The 26,240-nt window shown below is 45.0% G+C and overlaps 2 protein-coding genes across 5 annotated transcripts in view; one reads left to right on the forward strand and one right to left on the reverse strand.

Annotated features, from left to right (window-relative positions):
* LOC309539910 (putative E3 ubiquitin-protein ligase HERC6) overlaps nt 1-26,240 on the forward strand; it is a 112,934-nt gene that overhangs the window by 43,485 nt on the left and 43,209 nt on the right. The gene's annotated exons all lie outside the window — the stretch shown is intronic.
* On the reverse strand, nt 4,320-22,671 carry PPM1K (protein phosphatase, Mg2+/Mn2+ dependent 1K). Of its 2 annotated transcripts, none has more exons than XM_082237504.1 (7): nt 22,619-22,671; nt 19,933-20,453; nt 17,253-17,353; nt 10,055-10,220; nt 9,538-9,682; nt 8,289-8,423; nt 4,320-6,661 (listed from the first exon to the last, which is right to left on the reverse strand). In XM_082237504.1, exons 2-7 carry the CDS (start codon nt 20,367-20,369, stop codon nt 6,530-6,532), a joined length of 1,116 nt encoding a protein of 371 aa, XP_082093630.1. In that variant the 5' UTR covers nt 20,370-20,453; nt 22,619-22,671; the 3' UTR covers nt 4,320-6,529. The 2 variants fall into 2 exon arrangements, with proteins under 2 accessions (XP_082093630.1, XP_082093629.1); XM_082237503.1 differs by lacking the exon at nt 22,619-22,671 and adding an exon at nt 21,395-21,672.

Below are 26,240 nucleotides of genomic sequence, written 5' to 3' on the forward strand. Positions count from 1 at the left end.
ACCCACGTTGCATAAACCCGAGTTCATTCCAAAAGCAATGAAGTGCAGCCCATTTCTCTGGCTGTGTCCCATGGGTGATACAGGTCACCATGACATGCTTTTGAAGACTGTTGGCTTCAATTACAGGCCCATTTGGCTGACGCGTCTGGCTGCTACAGGAAAAAAATATCCTGGCAAGGGATTTGTGGTTCAACATCCAGTATAACATTTACTGCCGAGTCTCGCAATGGACTGGGCTATTTGCCTCAGCTTTCCAACCTACCACCCCTCTAGGTAATGGATCCTCTTGCCTAAAAGACTGCAAGCATATTCTGTCTTCTCTTCTCCTGCAGGCTGAAACTTGCACAGCTCTGCCAGACTTTCCCGAAAGGATTTGTTAACTGAAGACACACATGATTTACTCAAAAGGTATCCAATGTCATCGGAAGCACTTGAGCCAATCGTTTGATTTGGTCCACCTGGCCTGAATGACTGCCTCTCCCCATATAAATTGTCCCAGACTATGCGTTCATCCTCTGAGGCCCTTCTTTGTGTGTCTCGTCTATGTGAGGTTCCAGAGGGTGGCAACACAAGAACAGGCCGTTTTCCTGTAGTGGCTCCCTTTTTGTGGAATGCTCTCCGCAGGGAGATTCACCTGGTGCCTTCATTATATATTTTCAGGAGGCAGGCAAAAATGTTCCTCTTCAGCCAGGACTTGGGCTGATTAGTATTCTACAGCATTTTAAATGTGTCTGTGGGTAGGGTGCGGGGTTACTGTTTAGTTCTACTTGTTTACTTGTTTACATCCTGTATTTTATTCCATGAACCACCCTGAGATCTTATGATAAAAGGCAGTATATAAATCTAATAAATAAAAGTCCAGTGTTTTCTATAACTCTCCTAAGCAGATCGTGAAGACTTCAGGCAAGGGGCCAATTCCACCTATCTTTTTTGACTGGAGATTTCTGCATGCTCCACAACTAATATACGGCACCCTCCCTGGCAAAATATTTGGGAAATCTTCTCAGCATCGCAATGAAGCCCTCAAGAGCTTTATTCCAAGCACACAAGTACCCTAGGAATGAAACTGGCTCATACTGGCCTACATGACATTATTAGCTCCCATTTCACAAGGACGTCTTCCATTCTGACAGCTAGAAGGGAAAGCATCCCAAGGCCTACAAGAACCCACAACCATCTGTGCCTTCCACCCATTGCTTGGCACCTGAAAAAGACATGTGAATACATTCTCTGGGAACTTGCGTAGGCTGCTTTGTCTTTCCCTGAAAGGTCCAATGGACACACCAGCCCAACTACCAGAGAGCAAAGCCCCAGAAAAATTCTACCATTCCTCGCAATGCTTTGATGATTATATGACAAAATATTGCTCTAAAAAAAGACATGCTAATATGCTTAAATTAAGAATGTAAATGCATCAAAACAATAAATTATCAATGACATATGTATGTATATAGAGAAAATAAAAACAATCAAAATGCAATGATAAGGGTAAAATTGATTTTCGAGAAGACGAGTAGTGGTGGAGGGAAGTTAAACAAAATACAGTGGTACCTCAGGTTACATACGCTTCAGGTTACAGACTCCGCTAACCCAGAAATAGTGCTTCAGGTTAAGAACTTTGCTTCAGAATGAGAACAGAAATCGTGCTCCGGCGGTGATGGCACAGCGAGAGGCCCCATTAGCTAAAGTGGTGCTTCAGGTTAAGAACAGTTCCAGGTTAAGTACGGACCTCCGGACGAATTAAGTACTTAACCCGAGGTCCCACTGCAAAATAAACCCACCACCCTGTTTATGTTTTTTCTTTTTCCTTTTTGGATATTGCATAATGATTTAATGTATAATGATTTAATGTTTCTTTTCTGTTGTGTATTATTTCTCTTTTTTTAATTAAATTGTATGATGGAAAATCTAAAAAATACAAAAAAATTATAATCCTACCATTCCTTGTAATTCGAATCAAAGGACATGAAGGTGAAAAAAACAAAAGGAGGCAAATGTCCTTAGGAGCAAGCTGTTTATTAAAATACTCTTTCGTCTCCAACCTGCTTCCACATATTTTTTTTAAACAAAGCAACTGTTTAAAATGAGGCAGCAGCTGGGCCACAGAATCCACAATAGAAATGTCCACATCCAATCACAGCGACCATTAAGAAACTTTAATTATCGTACACACTGCTGTTGATTTTTAAACATACGTGCTAGCAGACCGTGGTGTTGCCTTCGGCAGACATTCCTGACAGAGAGCAAGGGGGGTTTCTCATTAAGCCCCAGCGTGGAAATAGTTAACCATGGTCTGCCAACAGCCTCTGCTAAAATGCAGCAGGGGGGGAGCCTGTATTTGGACCACCCAACAAGTTTGCATGCCCCACCCCCAAACCTGAACAATCAACATTCAAATATCTACATTCTCGCCAAGGCAAAAAGTACGCAACACAATTTACACAAGTGCACTTCAGTACTTCCAACAAGTCAGTTACGATGCATGAAGCTGCCAAGTCACACTCTACATATGCAGGAATTTCCTTTGTCATCTCGCCTTTTGGGAGGCATTGCAACCTCCCAACTTTGACTCCCCAGGAGAGGGTCTCCCTCTCTCCAGTACATTCAGCAATGTGATAAAAGGATCTATGGTTTAGTAATATCAAAAGCAATTGAACTTCCCCCATCCCCAGTCTCAGAAACCCACTCACCCACCCTAAAAACTAGCACCTATTAATTCAGTTTGGTTGAATACATTAAGTTTGCTCCCCACTGCCTACATTTAGTTTGATCAAATCCCTTGTAACCAAATCAACCACCCATTCGCTTACCAAAGCTCCAAGTTTTGTGCAAAATACAGGCAAAGTTCTTCCGGCACACAATGAAAGAAAAGGCATTTTCTTTCAACAAAAACAAAGCCCAGGGCGCAGTTTGCATACAGCACGGTCAATGCCTCTTTGCAGGTAGCCACTGGTGGTTATTTCTGCGCAGTTTGGAAAATGCGACTGTTGCAAAGAAGTAACTGGGTGCGTTCTTAGATAAATAAGGTATACTATTCATTGTCTCAAATTTTGAGTACAAAATTGTGCATTTGTGGGTTGCTATTACTTTAGATCCAAAAATTGTTTACATTAATGTATGAGTTTGTATTAATGTTTATATGTATAACATCTGAGCATGGATTAAATTTGTTTTACTTTTGCTGTGCCATATAGGTCACTTTAAGAAAGATATTCTGTATCTGTGGATTGCCAACACCTGTAAATCAATATTGTGCTTGTTCATATAACCCTACTTTGTAACAGTTGCTGCTTCCCGCAGCTACTACTATGCCATAAGATCCACTGTCCTGTAATATCACATATGGTATATACAGTTATTTATGGTTTTGTATTATTTTTGCTGTAAAATGTGTGAGATCACGATATTGTATTTATTTGTATTACTTAGAGCTTTAACTACTGATGAAGCCCAGGATGGCAAAACAAGGTCAATATTCCAGAAACCCTTGTCTTAGACTCTGCAAAAGGATTCTGTGGAACTGTAACAACCTTTCATGTGGATTGTTTGGACCTTATGAACAGACAGGTGGAAAAGACACTATTACACAAATGGACCTTATGCAAAAACTGATTAGAGAACGATCTGATCTACTGGGTCTTCCGCTTTGTTCATTTGTTGAACTTTATGAGTTACTTCTGTTGAAATTTATGATTTGATACAACGAATAGTATACCTTATTTATCTAAGAACACAGCCGGTTACGTCTTGTGTGTTTATTGAGTATGCTTTTCGTGACCATAGGTTTGTTTGTTGTCGTGTTGGTACACATTAGTGGGCTAGAAGACTTAAGTGCTGGTGGCAGAAACTTTGTTAGGACTGTGACAAATATTTCTTCTTATGCAGCCTGTGAGCCAATGGAACAATCCCAGCCAATGAGGAATCATTCGATTAACACAATGCCACATAACTAGGTAGCCAAATTTGGAGACAGGCAGTGACCATTTGGGGGGGGCTCTCTCTGTAAATGGCCCCTGTGCATGTCGATGGAGTGAACATGAGCCCACCCTTCCGGATCCCAAATGACCCACGCTTCAGCGGCTGTGCATCAATTGGACGCGCACAAAAAGGTTCCGGTTTTCATACAACAAGATCTCCAAAGGCAATAAACCCCAACAGAGAGAGGTCAATGTTCTCCTCACATGGGATAATACATCACCCTGACTCTATAGGGACATACACTTTAGCCCTTTCTCAGCCCAGGTCCCAACAACCTGGGAAGTAGCAAAGAGGGAAACCATTTTCATATGTGCCGTTGCGGGGACGAAGTGAAACAGCACTGGATGCAAATATTTTTTAACATATTCTTTTACTTATAAAGTAAGATATATCATTTCTCTCTATATATCATATATACAAACATGTAGAATACACACAAGATAACACCAGAACAGGACCCAGGGCACCGTTTCCAAAGTACTTTGTGGTTTTCAAGAGGTACATGGCCAAAGGAAGCTTTATGAGCAGCTGTGCAGAAGTGAAACTGGAATGATTTATGCAAAAGGTGTGGCTCTAATTAGTACTGGCATCAAGCAGCAAGTCCACGGGTTCACATTGCGATCAGGGTTCAGCTAAAAGAGCTCAGCACTGCTACACCTCAGTGCCAGGTAACTTCATAGCGGCTTAATTCTGGGTTTTCATAGAATCACAGAATTGTAGAGTTGGAAGGGGCTTTGTGGGTCATCTATAGTCCAAACCCCTGCAATGCAGGAATCTCCACTAAAGCACCCATATCTGAAGGCCCATACAACCTCTGCTTGAAAACCTTCAATGAAGGTCCACCACTTTTCCAGGGAGAACGTCCCACTGTGAAACAACTCTTACTGCTTTGGGGTGGCCGTTTTCAATTCCAAGTATTTATGTTCAAAGTATCTATGTCAGAAATGAAGAACTATTGTTGACAGCCTCTAGTACCGACAGTATATAGCAGTATATACCAGGTGTTCTGGGGCTCCATCTTCCAGCAGCACGGCCAATTGTCAGGATTATGGGATCTGCAGTCCACAATACCTGCAGCTGCCATGTTGGCTACCCATGATCTAGAGGTGTGAATGGTCTCTGTGACACAACACTCTGGATCATATTCTTGGCCTCTATTACATGCAACCTGCTGAAGTCCTGCCAAGGAATGCCGATTGTTCCCTTGGTCCCCCCCTGTTGCATTGAAGTGGGGGAAGTGTAGAATTTCCTGGAGAAACTCTACTTACCTCATTTAAACCTTTTGCTTCCCCCCAGCATTTGCTTCTAAAGTGAAATTCTGACTAAGACGAGTGGCAAGTCCAAATATAACCCTACCCGTTCCCTTACAAAAATCTCCCTTCCAAAGCGTATCCTCAACTTTTTGCTAACTTGGGAAGAGGGAGAGAAATCCCTTAGGAACTTCAACCGTTGTGCAATCGAACGCCATTGGGCAACATGTCCCCATCCAAGTTAACTCTGTGCATCTCGGACAGCATTTTTCAGTGGCTCTGAAAGAGAAGCAACATCTAAAAAAGAACTGAAGAACAAGATGTTCTTTGAAAGGGTTTAGCTCCTGAAAAGCAGTATTTTTTTTAAAAAGGGGATTTCTTAGTATTGATATATTTAAAGAAAAAACAAATAAATACAGAAAACCTACATTGCTTCCGCCTTTCGGAAGAAACGTGACGATTGCCACAATCCCTGTTAGTGTTGTGTCCACTTCTGCCTTGAGGGTTATGGAGGGGTTCTCCAATTATAAACCCACAGACAGAGGAATAGACATGGGCTTCAGCCCAAGTGTAAAAGCCACATTCTGCTTATGACAAATTGGACTTAAGGACAGGACATTACACACATACACACAGCTGATATTTTCTGTTTGACTTTCACTGAACGGAGTCTTAGCCCTGAGACCAAGATCCCTTTCTCTCCGGAACTGGACTAACCAAAACCAAAGTCAGCTTTGGTGGTTAACCTGGTGCCAGCAGGCTGAGCAAAGCAAAGCACAGCCAGCCACATTGCCTCCAAATCTCCTGGCTTTCTCTTACTTCTGTTCAAATAGGGAAGGAAAGACTTGTGAGAGCAGAGAAGATGAAACGCCACCTTTTCTCTCCTTGTGTGCTTGCTCCCTTTCGCACTGTGCAAATTAAGAGAGCCCCTTTGGCCTCTTCGCTCTCTCTCTCTCATCCTCTAAAAACATACGCTGTGCATAAGAAACACTTGGTTAAAAACCCCTTCAGAGGGTTTGTCAGCCAGGTGCAAAGAGCCAACATCTTGTCTGTGCCAAAGAACCAGACAGAATTATCTACGTTGGACGGAGGGGGCGGAAATCGCTGGCTCTGAGATTAAGCAGTAGCAGACGTGTTTGTTAAAGAGGCAACATCAAGTTAACGATGGTTTTCTACCCAGGCAGAAAGCACAAGGTGCTGGGAGATAGAGAGATGGGCGCAACTATCTACAGATCTGCTCTCTGCCTTGCGAGGCCTCCTACAGGACAGTCCAGTCCACATCTCCTCGTAGCAGCAGCGACTCAGGCCCATCTCCCACTCGAGGCGAAGCTCCGGCTGAATGAGAAGTTGACCTCAGAGTTCTTGTATTTGCCCCAGGCTCCAAACGGCACGACAATGGCAGTGCTGTTATCTTCCGTTCCATACTGTATGGCCTGAGGGAGAGATTGCAAAAGGCACAAAGCTTTAGCCCTTCACTCTGTTCGGCTGTATTCTTTCAACTAAGAATTGATGCAGGCAATCTGGAGTTTTGAAATCCTACCAAAATCAGGGATGGGGGGAAACTGTGACCTGCCCAATGTTGCTGGAATACAATTCCCATCACCCCAATCGTTGGCCATGTTGCCTGAGGCTGGTGGGAACTGGTGTCCACAAGCATCTAATGTATTCCCCAGATAATTCAAATTCAAGGGAAGTCCCACCCCCCAAATTGTGGCTACATTATAGCCTCCCATTCCAAGCACCTCCCAAAGGCGTAAAAGCAATTGGACTTCATTGCCTGTGATTTGGCAGGCTTTGCCTACACTGGAGGGCTTACCCCGCCTTCAAATTTTATCCACTTCTGTCAAAAGAGGAAATGTATGCATAAATACACAAGTTTCCCAATTGTGAATGACGAGCAGGAGAGAAATAAAATGGACTTAGATGGATCAGTCAAACTGGACAATCCATAAAATACGTTGCGCTGAGGTGGTCTGTTTTACAAACTACTAAAATCAGGATCTGAACCTAATCTTGTTATCAGTACATACTTTCTAGAAACTGAAGTCTGTGACTATTAATAGTCAGGAACGGGTTGATAAGGGTGTTGATACAAAAACAACCCATCAGTTTCAGCCACTCTGCACATTTCTGCATGTTGGACCCTTTTAGAAGTCTCTGAATTTCAACATGGGGCAAAAGCATTACACGGGTGGTGTGGGAGGAGAAAGAATAGCCCACAGAAGTTTTAACACGGGGTGGATACTGTTTAATAACAATCATCATAATGGTAAAAAAAATAATAATACAATTTTGTTCATCATCATCTGGATGCCACTAGCTTAACGTAGCTGCAGCTCCTACAACCATTGGCAATGCTGGCTAGGGCTGATGGGAGCTGGAGTCCAATAGCATCCAAGGGAGCCCCACATCAGTTACTCCTAAGTTACGCTATCAATAAATGTGGGGAACAGTGACCTTCAGATTTTGGGGGGAAATAAAACAACGCAGACCGTTGTGTAAGGATTTATTTTTTTTGGATTCCAGCTGACTAGATACGGTAGAAAATACATCCATTGACTGCCTGCATTGTTCAAAATTAGTATCTTCTCGGTTTGAGTAGAATCATAGAGTTGGAAGAGACCACAAGGGCCATCGAGTCCAACCCCCTGCCAAGCAGGAAACACCATAGTAAGAGAACAGTTCCCAGCAGGTAGACAGTTGCAGCAGCAGTTCTGTTGACTTTTTCAGCATTTGTTTTCGAAAAGCAACTCTTTATATCTGACAGTAAAGCAAGACTATGGGTCCCTGCTGTCCTTGAGCAAGGGCACAACTGAAAGGAAAGTGATGTATCTGAGCTACACCAGCAACTTCCAATTAGCTGTTGAAGACAATAAAACCTAATGGGAAAATTTTCCTTGCAGGAACACAACCGCCATATACGTTTAACAAACTGGGCTTGTCTCATCACTGGTTTGTAGGAGCTTGTTCCACCCAAAAAGAATCAAGCAGACTTAACTGGCTTTGCTCAAAACTGGACAGTGGTGGTGTTTTCTGTGTTGGAAAGGCAGAAACGCCTACCTGCTCAGTTACAAGGTGAGCTGCTTCCGTGGGATCGTGACACTGGCTAACAAAGTCACAGATTTCTTGGCTGTTCACCATGAAGTTGATGCCGTCTGTGGTAAGGACCAGGAAGCTGTCGCTCGCATGGTGCAACTGAAATGACACGCCACACAAACAAAAGTATACTAAATGCCCAGCTTTGAGTAGTGATACAAACGTAAACATACCTATTTCCACCAAGTGAGAGCTGCAACAAAGTGTTGCAGTGTGGCGTGATCCTCTTCAGGGTTCCATCAGCCCCCTCTTTCCATGAACCTCAATTTTATTACCCTTCCCTCTAGTTTTATATTACCCCTCCCCCCCCCAAAAAAAGAACCCACACTTTGCATTCTGTGGCCAATCATGTTCAGTCTTCATAGGGCTATTTTTGGGATGGGGGCATCTAGTATATTTTTTATACAGTGGTACCTTGGGTTAAGAACTTAATTTGTTCTGGAGGTCCATTCTTAACCTGAAGTTGTTCTTAACCTGAGGTACCACTTTAGCTAATGGGGCCTCCTGCTGCCGCCACGCGATTTCTGTTCTCATCCTGAAGCAAAGTTTTTAACCCGGGGTACTATTTCTGGGTTAGCGGAGTCTGTAACCTGAAGTGCCTGTAACCCGAGGTACCACTATACTACTGCAAAAAATTGAGCTTCCTTCTCAGCGGCCCCAGTTATGTTACAATCCTGCTGGCCCTCACCTACCGAGTTAACCATTAGAGGGAGGGCAAATACTTTTAACCTAGGTAGCATTCCGATCTTTTCCTCTCTCTCTCTGGCTCACCCTCATTAACCCTATAAGGAAAAGTGAGTAATACTGGCCAGGAACAGAGGTCAGTAGTGGCTCTCCCACCTCCCTCTCAAAGCCAGCTGGGCCTCAAGGGAAGAAAAGATTCTGAGATCCATAGGCAAATACCCAAATATGCATCTCCCTGGCACTTGGCAACTCTGCAAAAGTGGCTTCATTGCCACACGCATTCTGCATGCTATCCAATGCACAAATGCTTTGTTGAAAAAAATAAATTAGGCAGGACCCCCTGCCCCCAGGTCCAAATACTGTATAGACCAGGCCATAGCAGGGTCTGCCAGGGTACCACAGTCAGAAAGAGCAGTGATAGTGGGAAACACTTCTAAGGAATGGTAGCAGTGCCAGCTATTTAGTGCAGTGCCATCTTTACAAGAAAATGAGGTCAGGGTGTAGAAAAGTAAGGTGTTCAGCCTCCTACCTGAACCCGTTTTGTCTCTGGTTCTGCTATGACACCGTATTTCTTAAGGTCCAAATCTCCTATGCTGCGGGTCATTGCAAGCCTGCCGTTTACGTGGGGCTGTCCCAGGCTGTTCCAGACTATGAAGCCACCGGTTTTCTTGATTCTTCGCATGCGCAAACACACAAAGTAGGAAAGGAGGAGAGGATGGAATGTTCACTATGGTCATACATATCCAAGCAATTAGCACGGCCGATTTATGCAAGCAACGCCAACCACAGCTTTGCTGTGAAAGAGCTTAGTGTATTTTTGGTCTTTGTGGATGCCACCCACAGTGGCTGGGGAAACCCAGCCAGATGGGCGGGATACAAATAAATAATAATAATAATAATAATAATAATAATTTATTATTATTATTATTAGCCCACAGCTGCTCGTTTTCATTCCTTAGCCGTCTTTGCAAAGGATACAAATTTTACACACACACACACCGCAAAAAAACAACGACAACTCCAGCCCAAGGTTTCTGGCGAAGTACCTTTCCTTCTCATCCTTTCTTTCCGGAGTGTGGTCGATGGTCAGTTTCATGGCTTTCCCCTTGCGACACAGAAGGGCGCGGCTGTCTCCAACACTGGCCACAACCAGCTCGATCCCATCGCGCAACAAGGCCACTGTCGCCGTGGTCCCGGCGTTCAGCAAGGTGGCTACAAAACGTCATGTAAGGAGAGGCAGTCAAGGCCTGAGCGCTACACACGAAGCAGCCACTCAGCTTAAAAAACTTTAACCACCCGTAAAGAGTCACTGCTGCATAGCTAAAGCTACAAAGGCAGGAAACAAGCAGAGTGGGGGCATGCACACAAAGCAGCAACGTTTTGACAACAAGACTCCATGCAATGGGGAGAAAATGTGGCGTGTTGGTGCTTGGGCTGGGTGAAGTCTGTGGCGAGTTCTCGTCTATTCTCGTACTAGTAAAACAGGTGCAGCTACAGAGCCTTAAAAGGGACGCGGGTGGCGCTGTGGGTTAAACCACAGAGCCTAGGGCTTCCCGATCAGAAGGTCGGCGGTTCAAATCCCCGCGACGGGGTGAGCTCCCGTTGCTCGGTCCCTGCTCCTGCCAACCTAGCAGTTCGAAAGCACCCCAGTGCAAGTAGATAAATAGGTACCACTCCAGTGGGAAGGTAAACGGTGTTTCCATGCGCTGCGCTGGTTCGCCGGCTCCCTTGTACACCGGCTCCCTTGGCCAATAAAGCGAGATGAGCGCCACAACCCCTGAGTTGTCCGCAACTGGACCTAATGGTCAGGGGTCCCTTTACCTTTACAGAGCCTTAAACAAATGCCCTTACACAGTAGCTTTCTGAAGTACTTTAATTAAACTGGCATGTGCTTTACAGGGGCTGAAGTTCTACGAGTAGTGAGAATGCCTTTTTCCTTACTCCCGGGTGATCAGTAGCAAAGCTGCATGGCGCTGGATCAGTTTCCTTTTTGGGTACAGATGCAGGAGAACTAAGCCAGTTGTGAAAGGTATGAGAAGCCTTTCAGGGAAGGGGATCAGGCCAGGTCAGCGTTCGAAATTCACCAGGTGCATTTTGCACCTGGCTATTTGCCACTATCCGTTCCGTTTTATCAGAATGAATTTCAGGAACCAAAAAGTCATACTGAAAAATAGGACTTTCAAGCCACCTGGTCCCAAAATGGCAGCCATGCACTCCACTGGTGCGTGTGACCCTGGTTTATGGACCCATATGGTGCCCAACTTATAGACCTGAATTCCTAACACAGGCGCCAGGTCCTGAGTTATGCCTATTTTTGTCCCTGAACTGAAATGCCAAGAGAATCTACGGCAATCTTTTAATAAGGGGGAGAGTTGAGTTACTGGTTCGTGTATTTTTGTTATTGTTTTTATCACATATTTAAAGTGTTTCTATATTGTATTTCTTTGTTGTGAACCACCCTGACATCTGCGGATGAAAGGGCGGCATGCATTATAAAAATATATATATATTAAAAAATAAAGATGAACTGAACACTTGAGGGGGGGGGAGACATCAAGCCTTGTTGTGAAGTGGAAGCACCACAGAATGGAGACGTTAGATAGGAAAACAAAAGGGCAGCAACAGAAGAGGAATCTAAACTAGGCAATGAATTAAAACAGGTATTCTTACTGCAAAGAGCTCGCTGACCAGCTGTTGAAAACTGCCTTTGTAAGGTTGCCCAACAATTTTTGATGGAATAATTTCTCCCCTTCCTCCCATCTCTTCTTGGATGTTTTGTAACATTAGGAAATGTAATTATTTTCTTGCATTCATATCCCACCTTTCCTCCAAAGAGTTCAAGGCGATATACGTGGCTTCTCTTCCTCCCCATTTTATCCCCACAAGAACCCTGTAGGGTAAGGTCAGGCTGAAAGTGAGTGACTGGCCTGAGGTCATGCAGGGAGCTTAATAGATGAGTGGGGATTTGAGCCCTGGGCAGAATCTAGACACATATAAAAATGCTTTTTAATTTAATTTAATTTTTGAAAAATAGATTGAATTTGCCATAAGCTCACCATCACTATGTAGTGTCAAATTTGTATAATGCAAATAAAATGCACTTAAAATGTGGCATTTGCAGCTGTATAGCCAAGTCCCTGGTCTCACGCCTTAAGTCCAACTCTCTAACCACAGAAAGCTCAGATGTGGTCATGACATTATAGCACAATCAGCCTGGTATTATTTGTGCTTTGGAAGTACAACTCGTGGACTTGGGTGTGCGTCTTACTTCTAGGTCCACCTGCATAACATTCCTGCACACTCCAAAGCAGGTGCTTAAATAAGGAAAGGGTGGGAAAGGAGAAGCAATACGCATGAAATGGAGAGGGGCAAACCACACTTTTTAGCATTGCTCGTAAGATACCTGTTTTAAGTAGCAATATGAATAAAGCACAGCAAGGCGTAAAAGGTTGAGCTACTTTTTGCCTTCTTTCCCAACTCCCCTCTAAATTTTAAAGGCCAGATCTGGAGGCCGCCTCTAGTTCCCCCACCTCCCTCGCCCCAATTCAATTCCTTGCTTTTCGAACTGCAGTGCCACTTCAGGAAGAGACTATTATGGGTGCTTCCACACGGAGGTTTAATATGACAAATGGGTCATCGAATTCAGGGGGGATGTTTGCAACAGGCCTTTTTTCTTTAACTTGTTGGATTTCCTTGGCAATGGCGCCAGGTGAATGCTGTGGGAAACCTCAGGAATCAGAGCACCCATCCCATAATGAAGCCGTCTGGAATCAGTCCAAGACATCAGATACAAATGTACAGTGGCAGGACATCTTGAATCAGTGGGTTTGTTTTTCCGCTCTTGGAAAGCACAAACTCCAGGGCAGTTTCGGACTTCATTTGGGATGGGAATTATCAGACGTTGTTATTTTATTTTATTTTTACGCCCATAAAATTAAGGAAAGGCAAGTTGCACATTTTGGGATGTGCATCTGTAACCAAACGTTACCTTAGCATCACTGCTCTAAAAGGCAACGCCTTCCCTGAAACCCCATAGTAAGAGGCTGGCGTGATCTTGCCACCCAAAACCAGAAAAGAGGCACAGCTTTGCTCCTCTTGCACAGTGTTAAAAGCCTGACGACATAGCTTTTTGGTATGAGCAATCTACAGCCCTTCTCCAAATACCACACTGAAATTTGTGTGTATGCACACACCCAATGTCTGAGGGTGTTGCAGCGAATCCCAGGGTCATAACTAAAAGCACTCAGGAGTGAGTGCACAGAAATTCCTAGATAGCCTCTGCAAAAGGAGTTAAAGTACCGTATTTTTCGCTCTATAAGATGCACCAGACCACAAGACGCACCTAGTTTTTGGAGGAGGAAAACAAGAAAAAAAAATCTGAATCTCAGAAGCCAGAACAGCAAGAGGGATCGCTGCACAGTGAAAGCAGCAATCCCTCTTGCTGTTCTGGCTTCTGGGATAGCTGTGCATTCGCTCCATAATACGCACACACATTTCCCCTTACTTTTTAGGAGGGAAAAAGTGAGTCTTATAGAGCAAAAAATACGGTAATTGACCTCTTATCCTGTTGGATAGGTAGATCCTAAAAGCCTGAGCTACTCAGCACTAAGAAATAACACAGCCCTCAGTTTAACATTCTCTTCCACTTCCTAAATGAATAGTAAAACTTTGTGGGAAGCCCTATGCTTTTTTGTTCCTAAGCTTTGCTTCCAGGAGTACCATGCCCAGTTGTGGGTACCACATTTTAAGGCAGACATTGATGAACTGTCCAGAGGACAATGATCAAAACAATGAGAGGACTAAGCTGTGTACACACAATACCTTCAAAGCATATTTGTTCCCTCAAAGAATTCTGGGCACTGTGGTTTGTCAAAAGTTGCAGGGAACTAACTTTGCACGTGGAAAACTACAGTACCCAGAATACTTTGAGGGAAAGAACGTGTTTTGAATGTGCTTTAAAAGTATAATGTTTATAATATGGGAGGGACCATTAGGATCAGATGATGCCAGACCACAACTCCCATCATCCCTTATCCATTAGCCATGTTTCCTGGGATGAATGAGAATTGGAGTCCGACATCACTGACGGCCACAGGTTGCACACCTCTGCCTAAATGCCACAAGCTGAACAATACATTCATATCAACTGAAGTTTGTACAGGAGTCCTTTCCAAGCTCCATTGGAACGATGGGAGAATGCAAAAAGAAAAAAAATGCAAATAGGTGGATTTGTTCCGCAAGCGGTATTGCAGTTCCAAAATCAAGGAATCACACTATTCATAGAGTCACTAGCAGTCTGCCACCATTTATTCCAAAGGTATCTAGCAGCATAAAAACACATTGGCTCAGAACACAAGTTAATTAACTTATTTTAAAACAAAAGAAAAATTTGTTTGCTTCCTAGACAGCTACAGAAATTATATTACTACAGAAATATTATCATCTAAAATCTTTCAAGAGGTATCTTAACACTCACTGGGCACCTTTTAGAGCATGTCGTCACAACTAATGTGACAAAGTGGTTGTGGGAACCTTCCGTTGGTCCCGGTTAGGAACCCGCCAGACTCCTTCACCTGGGACCACATTAAGCAGATCTTTCTTTCCACTGAAGCCCAGCATAGAGTCCCGGGCCTCCAATTCTAGAGCTGTTGGTCAGGTACAGTGTCTGCCATAAATAACATGTACACAGAGGCAAATAGGAAATTCACCCAGGAATTTTGCTCAAAGTAAAGAGAGGAAACCTGCAACACTTGGGATGATCAGAGCTGCAAAAGAGAGCGAAGCATTCCCTCTTAACTCAAGGGCTCTGCTTAGAAATGTTATGGGGGTATATCATTGCACCCAATTTTATTACGCATCCGTCTCCGATAGCAGCCATGGCTTAGTTACTAAGCCAATCCATCTGAACACCTCCTGCTGTTCAAACACTCGGCGAGGGATTATGATGTTTGGAATTGCACAACTCTAAAAAGGCATTTAAAAGGAAAATTTTATAAAGTCCCCAAAGGAGCCTGGCCAAATAAGCGGTTTTATTAGTTGCACTGTGCACATCTGACCTGGGCAAATATATTCAATCACCAGGGAGGGGGGGGAATACTAGGGTGGGTTTGTTTTTCAGCTTCTAGTTTTTAACTGAGTAAAACCCACTTACGCATTTGCCTAGCTGTTATTTGTCCAAAAGTCCCAACCATTTGCATTAGGCAAAGATGTATACTTTAAAGGGCACTGCGGCTGTTGTGCTCCAACCAATTTTAACATTAAAAGACCACCATCTCCAGTAGCCTATAAGTACAATTCCCTGGAAATTTAGTTGCACAGCCACACTAAGATGGATAGGACACATGCAAGGCATAATTCCTGTTCACTTCAGAGCAATGGCCTGGTAGATAAATGTAGCAAATGCATCCAAGTTTGGTGTCACAAATCTGAACATAAAAACAGGCATGTTTCTGCAGCTCTTTCACTTCTTCAGTGTTGCAGGTTAACATATTAAAGAATTTAAAAATCATGGTTTTGATTGGCAACTTCTTAAGACGAGGAAACAAAAATTACACCACACCTTTTTTTTAAATTATTACTAACTATACTGTCATTACTAAATCAACATTGTAAAACAAGACTCAGACTACCCAAATAGCGCATTAACTACAAGTCTGCTTGTAATAAAGCATCTGTAAATTGACGGCCCAGGAACATATTTTAAACTTCTGATTGTGTGGGGCAGGTAGGCATAGTTTGAACAAAACTGCTTGCGAGGTGTAATTAGGCCCTGTGGGCCAGAGGTTCGCCATCACTGATGTATAGGCAGCAGTAAAACTGCTAGTACATTTGCAAAGCTAAGCAGGGTCCGGTATGGTTTCAAACTGGATGAGAGACCACGTGTTGAGATTCCTGCATTGCAAGGGCTCAGTATCCCTTCCAACTCTACAATTCTATGATCATAGCCATGCAGCCCAATCCCAAGCATACTTTCTCATAAGTAAGTCACATTGGGTTCAAAGGGCTCAGTCTCAACAGAATATTGGCAGAATTGTAGGCTAGATCTGTAGAAGTGTCCTTGCTGGCTATGCAATATGTCCGCCATCCAAGAAGGATACTAAGCTAAACAAATGCTTCCATTAAGATTGCTTATAGTGATATACATGAGACAAAAATTGCTGTCATTTAATATATTTTTGCATCAAGAAGTATCTATTTAATTTGGTGAGCAATAATAATTAATCCATGGAAAACTAAACAATACATTAGCAATAGAACGAGATTAGGCGTTGGGCTGGCAGGCATGTTATATTTTATGAGAAAGCAGGATGCAAAGAGCCACCAAGGATGAACTTATGAAGCTGTATTGGAACATCAGACCTAAGGTTAATCTTAATATTTTCTTATAAGCCAGCAGTCTCTCTCCAGGGTGTCAGACAGGAGTCTTCCCCATCCTTACGGGAAAAGCCGGGGTCTGCTACATGTAAAAATGTGTTCTGCCATCAAGCTAGATGTTGTGCTTGGGACTGTTATCAAAAGATGATAGAAAAGTGCATTGGCATGTGTGCTTCTTTTTATCTTAGAACCAAGCAAGTTATCTACAGCCTGAGCCATAACATGAGGCCAACAACATTGCAGGCCTGTCTCCACTGAATTTAAAAACCTGAGTAATTTGCATAGCACCTTGCATTTAACACAGAATTGGCACCCACTATCCAACCACTATTATGTGAAGGTACTGGAGATCAATGGCCCTTGCTTTTAAGTAAGACTATAGCTTAGCCTTAAATTGCTTAGTCCATGCCAATGACGTTAGCCAACATTACCTCTGTTAAGTGGAGGTCGGTGCATCAACACAGAGATTTTTTATCCAGTGGCAACGAAAGGAAAGACTTTTTTGTTCATCACAACCTTCTAGATCCCAATCATTTTAGCTGAACAGCTCAACATGCCTTTTCAAAACTTAAGTCCCGCTGAGTTACACAGAAACATGTGCACAGTCTTGTGGTGTAAAATCAGCTGTAGACAAATCTGCTTGAAGGTAACATTTCAAATTATTTTATTTTAACATTATTTTAAGCAGCACAGGCTTATGAAGCCATGATAACCTTGTAAAAACAGGCAAGTCCTTCTATATTTTACTTGGCATTCTCTCTCTACAACTGCTAGCCTCAACTTTCAATAGAAAAAACAGTGGTTTCCACATGAATTTCTTTTTGTCCTGTCTTTCTTTTACAGCTGAACGGAAACAAGCTTCTTACTTACCATCCGCGGACAACTGAGCATGCCTGGCGTACGCTTTGTCTATTTCTAAAAACGCTTTCATCAATACCAACTCCATGTTCTGCTCCTCAGTGAGAAAGCCTCTGGAAAAAACAAGGGAGAATCTTAAAATTCTCCCCAAGGAAGGAAGTGCAAAAGCTCCAATCCAAGAAACCCTCTAACATCAGCTACTGAGATACAAGTGGCGGTAGTTGCAAAAGCACCAATATCATCCCACTGGCCTTCTCATGGGTAGGCAATTGGTGTCGTCATATACAGCTGGAGGGAATCTTGTAGACCAGCCTTCACCAATCAGCTGCCCTTCAGACGTTTGGGACAGCTTCCTTCAGCAGAGCTGGAAGGCCTATGGGGCAGGTTCCAGGTTCAATCCCTCCCACGTAGGGCTGGGAGAGACAGGTATACCTGAAACCCTGGAAGGCCACTGCTAGCCAGTGGAATGATGCAGAGCTACACAGACCAATATATAAGGCAGCTTCCTCTGTTTATATGAGGACAGCAGATTGGCGAACGCTGTCATAGGCCATCTAGCCTATGACTTCGTTTGCTTTTATGTTGTGTGTATTTTTGTGTTTTTATGCTGTTAACTGCCCTGTGATCCTTGGATGAAGTATATGTTTAATCAATATATATAAATAAATAGCTCTACTGTCCACTCACTGGAGGAAATCCAAGCTAGACCACCCCAGTAGTCCAGCCTTTGTCTGAAGACCTCCTACAAGGTTTTAACCCAGCAGTTCTCAACCTGTGGGTCCCCAGATGTTGTTGGACTACAACTCCCATCATCCCTGAGCTCTGGCCTTGCTAGCTAGGGGTGATGGGAGTTGTAGTCCAACAACAACTGGGGACCATCAGGTTGAGAACCACTATTTTAACCTTTAAAGCCCTATATGGCCCAGGACCCTCGTACTTACGGGACTACCTTTCCTGGTATGCCCCACGGAGGACCTTATGGTCCTCAAATAAATATATTGGCGGGGCCTCAAGGAGGTTAAACTGGCCTCAACAAGGGCCAAGGCCTTTTCGGCTTTGGCCCCAGCCTGGTGGAACACTCTATTGCAGGAGACCAGGGCCCCGTGGGACTTGACATCCTTCCGCAGGGCCTGCAAGACGGAGCTGTTCCGCCTGGCCTTCGGTCTGGGCCCAGTTTGACCCCCCCCCCATCTATGGGACCCTGTAAGTTACCTTTTATCGGCTCATGTGGGACCAACATGGATAGCTGGCCCTGATGAAGAAGAGAAGAAGAGTTTGGATTTGATATCCTGCTTTATCACTCCCCTTCAGGAGTCTCAAAGCGGCTAACATTCGCATTTCCCTTCCTCCCCCACAACAAACACCTTGTGAGGTGAGTGGGGCTGCGAGACTTCAGAGAAGTGTGACTAGCCCAAGGTCACCCAGCAGCTGCATGTGGAGGAGCGGGGAAGCGAACCCGGTTCCCCAGATTACGAGACTACCGCTCTTAACCACTGCACCACACTGGCTCCCTGATGAATACTTGAGGTTCCCGACCCCTATGGTTGTAATTCATTGGCAGTCATTTAATTTTATCCTGATTCTAATTTTTAAGCTGTATTTTAATCAATTGTTTGATTTTGTTTTAATGCATTTGATATTTGATATTAGCCACCCTGAGCCCGGTCTTGGCCGGGGAGCGCGGGGTATAATTTTTTTTTTACTTACTTACTACAAGCACACATACACCCTCAAGCCCAGATAACCGATCCCACCACTGAACTGCTCTGAACCACTGTTTGAAATTCCCCAGGCCACCTGGTGCCTTTTGCTACTGGTGCGGGTCCAACTACAACTACGTGGAGATCTCTCGGCACCAGGTTGGTGGCTGACATCTCCATCGAGCCAGCTGACTCATGTGAATCATGGACCCCTTTGCTGGGCATCTTAGTCCTCAATTATCCCATCAAGGAAAGTAAGTGCAGCGCTGGGTACAGGTATATTTGACTGTGCTGCAGCCATTCCACAGGCCACCCAAACGGAACTCAGACCAGAGTTTGAGAACCACTGCCTTAGTGCATAGTTAATTCCATTTCCACTGTGTGTGTTTATCCTTCTTGCATAGTGGGACAAGTGAAGTGTTGTAAGAGCAGGCTACAGCCAAGCAATGTAGCTGAGATCATAGAATCAGATTTGGAAGGAACCCTGAACATCATCTCATCCAACCTGCCGGGCGAAGACATTCTGTTGTGGAGACTATAACGGTGGTTCATTAATTATTATTATTATAAATTGAATTTATATACCACTCTATACCTGGGGGGTCTCAGGGCGGTTCACAGAATAAAATCAAGATATAAAACCACAAAATACATAATCAAAAGAAAAACAACCCAATAACAACCCCCCCCCCAAAAAGGCCATATTTTAAAAGGGCATAGGATGTAAACCAGATCAACCAAAGGCCTGGTTAAAATGGAACATTTTTGCCTGGCGCCTAAAGGTGTATAATGAAGGCGCCAGGCGAACTTCCCTGGGGAGAGCATTCCACAGACGGGGAGCCACTGCAGAGAAGGCCCCGTTCTTGGTTTAAGGTGCTATTGGGTGCCCAGCTTATACACATCAAGAGGTGTCTCCTACTCAACTGTGCAATATCCTCCACCCCACTATAATTTTAAAAAAAAAAAACCCCAAGGAGAATTCATGTACTCACTGGATGAATTCCTGCATGTGCTTATGGCAGAAGTCTGCTACCGCCACCCCACCGTGCCCATCGTAAACGGCAAAATACAGGACCTCATCGGTCAGCTGGGCGTAATCAAAGCGGTCTTCGTTTTCCTTCCGCTTCCCAATGTGGCTGGCGCAGCCCACCTTGGACAGGCTGACCTTGGGGATGGGCTTCCCATATTTTATGCTTGGCGGGAGGAGGATGGGCTCATCGATGCGGTTGTCCCAGATCCCGAAGGAGTCCCACGTGGCTGGGCGGCCGCTGCCGTCCAAGTCAAAGCGAGATGTTCGGCGTACGCTGGTGGAGCTAGGGCAGATAGCTGCCGCCCGCTTGTCGTCCTGCAACAGGCGCGATGTCAGCAGCGCTCTCCTCCTCACCTGGTGGCCTCCGTTTCTCACCAGATTAATTAGAGCAGTGGACATAACTTGGGATCCGCGGGTGTTGGGACGGAGAAGAGAACCGTGGGAAGTGGGTCTCGGAATATCCCCAAAATAAAGAGATCTGGTCTAGGGAGGGGAAACAAAAAAGAAAGTTTGTGTTGTCGTTTTCTACGGAGTTAGGACATATTAGCAGCCGGGGGAAAGTGCATTGCCTGGGGGTCATTAGTCCGATCCCAATCTCAACACACAGCCCCCTATCCAACTTGAAACAGCACTGGACTCTACTTAGCTTTGCAAATGTGCTAGGAGTTTTCTTGCTGGACTAGGTCGGTCCCGTGACTCAGGAACCCAGTTTTAGGACTCCTGCGTGCCAGACATGTCTTTCCATTCTTTTCAATCAAAGCTGAATGAAAGGAAAGGGAACTCATTTCCGTGTACCCTATCAAATGTCAACTCCCAACTGATGAAATGCATGTTTGCTCTTGTGAGTTTTGATAGTCAAATGCACAACAGGCATGAGCCAGTCACAGCTGAGCACTTTTCATTCACATTGATGTTTAACTCGCATTCACCAAAAAGAAATCAGACTGCAAATGCCCAGAATTTGCGCTAAATTTGCAGCGTACAGCTTCCAGATCATGTGGCCAGCATGACTAAGCTGCTTCTGGCGAACCAGAGCAGCACACGGAAACGCCATTTACCTTCCCACCAGAGCAGTACCTATTTATCTACTTGCACTTTGATGTGCTTTCAAACTGCTAGGTTGGCAGGAGCAGGGACTGAGCAACGGGAGCTCACCCCGTGTTGGGGATTCGAACCGCTGACCTTCTGATCGGCAAGTCCTAGGCTCTGTGGTTTAACCCACGGCGCCACCCGCGTCTGCTGCTTAGGAGCAAGCAAAAGGAAGGGATGACACAAGGAACAGGAATCAGTAGCAGAGGGGAAATAAGTCAAACAACCATACAGCTGCAAAAAGTGAATATTACTTGGGGGGGCAGGGAGGTTTTACTGAGTCCCAGAAGCCCACCAATGTGATCAGAGCCAATACAAAAAAATCACAATTATACCTTTAAGTGTTCTGACCTATTTCAAGAGGAAGCTGATCCTACCACTGGGGATTTTGGCTCGTTAGTGGTGGTGGAATTTTCCACCTACTGCTCAGAAGAAGGTTTCAGCAAAGGTGTGTAAACAGCCAGCAGTGCCTGAAGGGTTAAAACAGGTTCAGCGGAAGTTTTTTTCCCACACAAGCTGAGGTGGGAAGATTATAGAGGAATGACCTTGCTTCAGAGTGCAGCCAAAAGCTACAAGGCATTGCTTATGTAAATTCTTTGAAACCAGGAAGGTTTCTACAGTGCAGAAATTTGGATCACTCCCTCTAAGCTTCAAAAAACCTCAGTGACTAGGAGCAGACTTTTCTCAATCGTGGGCCCCAAATGTTGGGAGGACTACAACTCCCATCACCCCTGACTGCCGGTCCTGCTAGGTAGGGATGATAATAATAATAATAATAATAATAATAATAATAATAATAATAATAATAATAATTTATTGTTTACTGTACCCTGCCCATCTGGCTGGGCTTCCCCAGCCACTCTGGGCGGCTTCCAACCAAGATTAAAAACACACTATGACTAAAACATCAAACATTAAAAACTTTCCTAAACAGAGCTGCCTTCAGATGTCTTCTAAACATCAGACAGTTGTTTATCTCTTTGACATCTGATGGGAGGGCATTCCAAAGGGCAGGTGCCACTACCAAGAAGGCCCTCTCCCTGGTTTCCTGTAACCTCTCTTCTCGCATTGAGGGAACCGCCAGAAGGCCCTCAGAGCTGGAAACGCTCCTTCAGGTATACTGGGCCGAGGCTGTTTAGGGCTTTAAAGGTCAGCACCAACACTTTGAACTGTGCTCGGAAACGTACTGGGAGCCAATGTAGATCTTTCAAGACCAGTGTTATGTGGTCTCAGCGGCCACTCCCAGTCACTATGATGGGATGATGGGAGTTGTAGTCCAACAACATCTGGGGGACTCAAGGCTGAGAAAAGGCTGGACTACAGGGTATATAAATGTGTGGATAACTGCTGTAAGAAAAACTGCACTCCTGGGAAGGGGGGGGGTGCAAAATAACTTCCCTTGGAGGTCCCTTGCCCCATCACCTGTTTAAAGACATAGCTTTCCACATAATCTGCATAGTTACCCGATACAGAAAGGCTACAAAGGCTTTCGGACTCTCTCTCAATAATTTGAATCCTGCAAGCCATTTACAGCTTTAAGCCCCAGGTTAAGAACGTACTCACATGTAAAGCTGAGCAACTCATGCACTTCTAAGGATTTACCTGGCTGCCACTGCTGCAGGATCTTGATTCAAGACCAGCCAGGTAATAGGATGCCTTTCACAGGGTTTATGGTCTGGCAAGTCACAATTGCCTATGTGATGCTTGCATGGGTGTATGTGTTCAAAGACAAACTTGTACAAAGCAGTCACTAACACATCTGATGCTGGTTCGTGGGCACTTTATTTTCTCAGCCCTGCAATGGAACAAGCAGGATTGGTGCATTCCATGCCAACTGGCAACAAGAGATTACAATCCGCTTAAGAAGGCAGGAGGAATTTGATTCAGTTTGCATTTAAAGGCAAATCTACCTTATTGACACTTTCTGAAATATGCCGACTGAAACACAGAATGTCCTGGGTTCAAATTCCCATTCCAGCTCCCTCAGTGACTTTTGATTGGTTCCTCTCTTGCAACCTAACCTACCTTCCAGTTGTTGGCAAGGATCAAATGGGGCAGGGTGGAGAGAAGAGACCTTTGAGCAGGCTTCCTCAAACTCGGCCCTCCAGATGTTTTGTGACTACAATTCCCATCATCCCTGACCACTGGGTCCTGCTAGCTAGGGATCGTGGGAGTTGTAGGCCAAAAACATCTGGAGGGCTGAGTTTGAGGAAGCCTACCTTTGAGCCCATGGACATAAACTTTAATTTGTTTAGATTCTTACACAAGCCGCCTTTGGGGATTAACCAAGGTGACTCGCGGGATATATAAACACAAAACTCACCCACAGGGCAATTTGCAAGCCATAAAAGTGCAATTTGAAAAAACCACACTAAGACATTTAAGAAGGTTACAGCAGCAATAAAACATTAAATCAGCACGGGAAAGTATGCAGCAAATGCAGCAAAACAAAGAATTTTAAAAGTAGCAGTTAAATACCAAACAACTAAAATAAATACCAACTAAAAACAATGGGGGGGGGGAGAAGCAGGGAATCCTCAAGGTCTTATTAAATGGAAAAAAAGATCAGAGCCACACCTAGCTATCTAGGCAAAGAGTTTGAAAAGCATGGAGCCACCATAGGAAAAAGACCTCCCTGTCTAATACTACTTTCAAGCAGGGTCTCAAAGGTCAATCCAGAACACTTTGGAATGGCAATGGACAAAGGGAGAAATCCACTTTCCCGCCCACAGCAAATTACTGCTTTGAGTGCTCAGATCCCCTACACAAGGTCTCAAAGAGATTCAGAGCTCGTTCCAGATTTTGGTGGCCCCTTAAATAAAATGCAAAGGGGGTGTGCGGCAGCCAACACATTCCCTGAAAGGGCTGGCTTCACTACTATCATCACTCCCAGGCTATTTATCTGCCCTCTTCCTTTGAGCAGGGTCCACCAAGCTGCCCAGGGCTTGGATTATGGAAGCAACTTCTCCTTCGCACTACTGACAGATTTAGGAGAAAGCAGGTCAATAGGCTACAAGGAGGAGCAACACCAGAGGTATCTGGGGAGAGATATTGGAGAGGGGGTCCTAACTGAGGCGGGCACAACTCCTGACGTCAGCGCAGGGGTGTGTCTGTTTCCACGAATAGCAAAAAGAATCAGTCTCGCAAGAAACCCCCGAGGGTCATCGAGGCCAATGCAGGCATCTCAACACGCGCTCCCCCATTCAATTTGAACGCATCCCCTGGACCATTGGTAGTTTTGCAAATGCGCTAGCAATTATTATTATTATTATTTTGCTGCACCACTAGGAGGGCGCCATGGGCGTATCGGTTGCGTCACGCAAGTTGGAAAATTTTCTCTTCCACCAGAGCGAAGACACCGCCTCCTTGCGTGTAAAGAGAGAAGGCGAGAGAGAAAGAAAGCCGAGCCACGCCTCTCCTCCCGTCCCCCCGCGGGATGAACAGCAGGCGTTCTTCCAGCGGCTTCAGCTGCGTTCCAAATTTGAACCCGCGTTCCAAATTGGAATTCCCCGGGCTCGCGTTCTAGAACCCGGCGGTTTCCAACCTTCTCCGCCGCTGTTGCGCAGCTCCGTCTGCACCAGCCCAGCCCGCCTTCCTGTTCGAGTTCCTGGCAAGCAAGCGCCATTTGCACCGCAGCCAGCCGAGAGCGCTGGAGGAAGCTGCTGCCGCCAACGGCTTCCTTCCATGCGATTCTTCTAGAAACAGGCACCCTCGTGTGCACCAAACATCGCCTTAAGGAGAAACGCGACTGTGAAGTCGAGACCGGGAGGGAAGGGTCGCCGCGAGTTCCACCTCGTGCGATTCTACTGCAGGCGGAGCGGGGGTGGGGGATACTTGGTTTTTTTTATAAAAAAAAACCGTTGCAAAATAAATGGGGGGGGGGAGAACCACCCACATATGTTTCCCCTGGAGAGAAGCCAGCAAGAAACATGATCTCGTTTTCTTGCTTTAAGGCAAGCGCAACGGAGCGGCCTGCGGGTTTAAAGGCGCAACAAACGAACTGGGAATGATGTGTCTTTAAAAAACAATAATCAGGAAGGAGGAATGCAAGGTGAAGGGCTGGATCACATGTCTCTAATGGCAAGCTACCCTCTACAGTTAAGAACTTAAACTAGTGGCCAGGTGAGGGGGCGGCGGCGGAATGAGCAGATAAAATTTATGGGGATCTATAAACAGTTATTACTCGTGACAACTAAAATGGAACGTCCAGGTTCAAAGGCAATTTATCTCTGCGTATCAGCTGCCATGGAAACCAGCAGCCGGAGTAGCTGAATCATAGTGGCTAAAGAGGTACCCGGTTCAAATTTCGTCCCAGCCATGTATTCACGGCGTGAATTTAAGCAAAGGCACTCCCTCGACCTCAGCTCTCTATGGGTAATAATAATGCTGACTTGCCTCACAGGGTTGTTGTGGAAACTGCATGGGGGGCTGGACAAGATGACCCTGGGGTGTCCCTTACAGCTCTGTGATTCAAAAGGTCCCTGAACATTTGAAAATGCTATGTAATTAAAAATTGTCTTTTTTTGCAACTGAAGGATACAGAATATTAGTCTTGGATCGGCCCTCAGTCAGATCCTGACAGGGTCGTCCTAGGTACTTTAAAACTGGAGCATCGAGGTTTCTATGGAAGCCGCCCAGAGTGGCTGAGGTATAAATAATAAATTATTATTATTTGGGCGGCAGCATCTGTAGCCGTCGAGCGATAAAGTCCTAAGCACATTTGCTTGTGATATACTGCGTTCAGCCAGGCTCTTTTCCACAAGCAAGTACTGTATTCAAATTCGGCCTGCAAGCGCTTCGCTGCAGCCTCTCTCCCTACCCCATCGACTCCAGGGTGAGTAATCTGAATACATGCAATTTGGGACAACCCTGGAGAAAATGGGTCGAGGCTTGCAAGCCAAACCTGTCAACCGTGCGCGCAACAAAACCCAGAAATTAAGGGAAGTGGGGAAACCCATCCTCTTCCTTAAGCAGGGCATGTCCACATCAAAAACTGAGCACCAAGAGGACGCCTCGGCGGAAAGCCCGGGAAAGATGCATCGCAAAAGGGGACGAAGAGCGGCTTGGAAACGTTCCTTCTGCGCGCCAACGCGAGGAGGAGGCGGCGGCTGCAGAGGAGAATTGCAACCTTCCAGCCGCCTCCCATAGCTTCCTGTGAAGCGCAAGCAATGCAAGAAAGAT

The sequence above is a fragment of the Podarcis vaucheri genome (genome assembly GCF_965113315.1).
Source record: "Podarcis vaucheri genome assembly, chromosome: 9".
In the NCBI taxonomy this organism is placed as follows: Eukaryota; Metazoa; Chordata; class Lepidosauria; order Squamata; family Lacertidae; genus Podarcis; species Podarcis vaucheri.

Bases quoted from the DNA above. Each gene is read 5' to 3' on its own strand.
- PPM1K (XM_082237504.1), bottom strand. From the start codon at position 20,369: ATGTCCACTGCTCTAATTAATCTGGTGAGAAACGGAGGCCACCAGGTG. The intron at 17,354-19,932 runs GTGAGTACATGA...TGTTTTTTCCAG, and splicing joins CACATGCAGGAATTCATCCA to AGGCTTTCTCACTGAGGAGC. The intron at 8,424-9,537 runs GTAGGAGGCTGA...GTGTCATTTCAG, and splicing joins CAGAGACAAAACGGGTTCAG to TTGCACCATGCGAGCGACAG.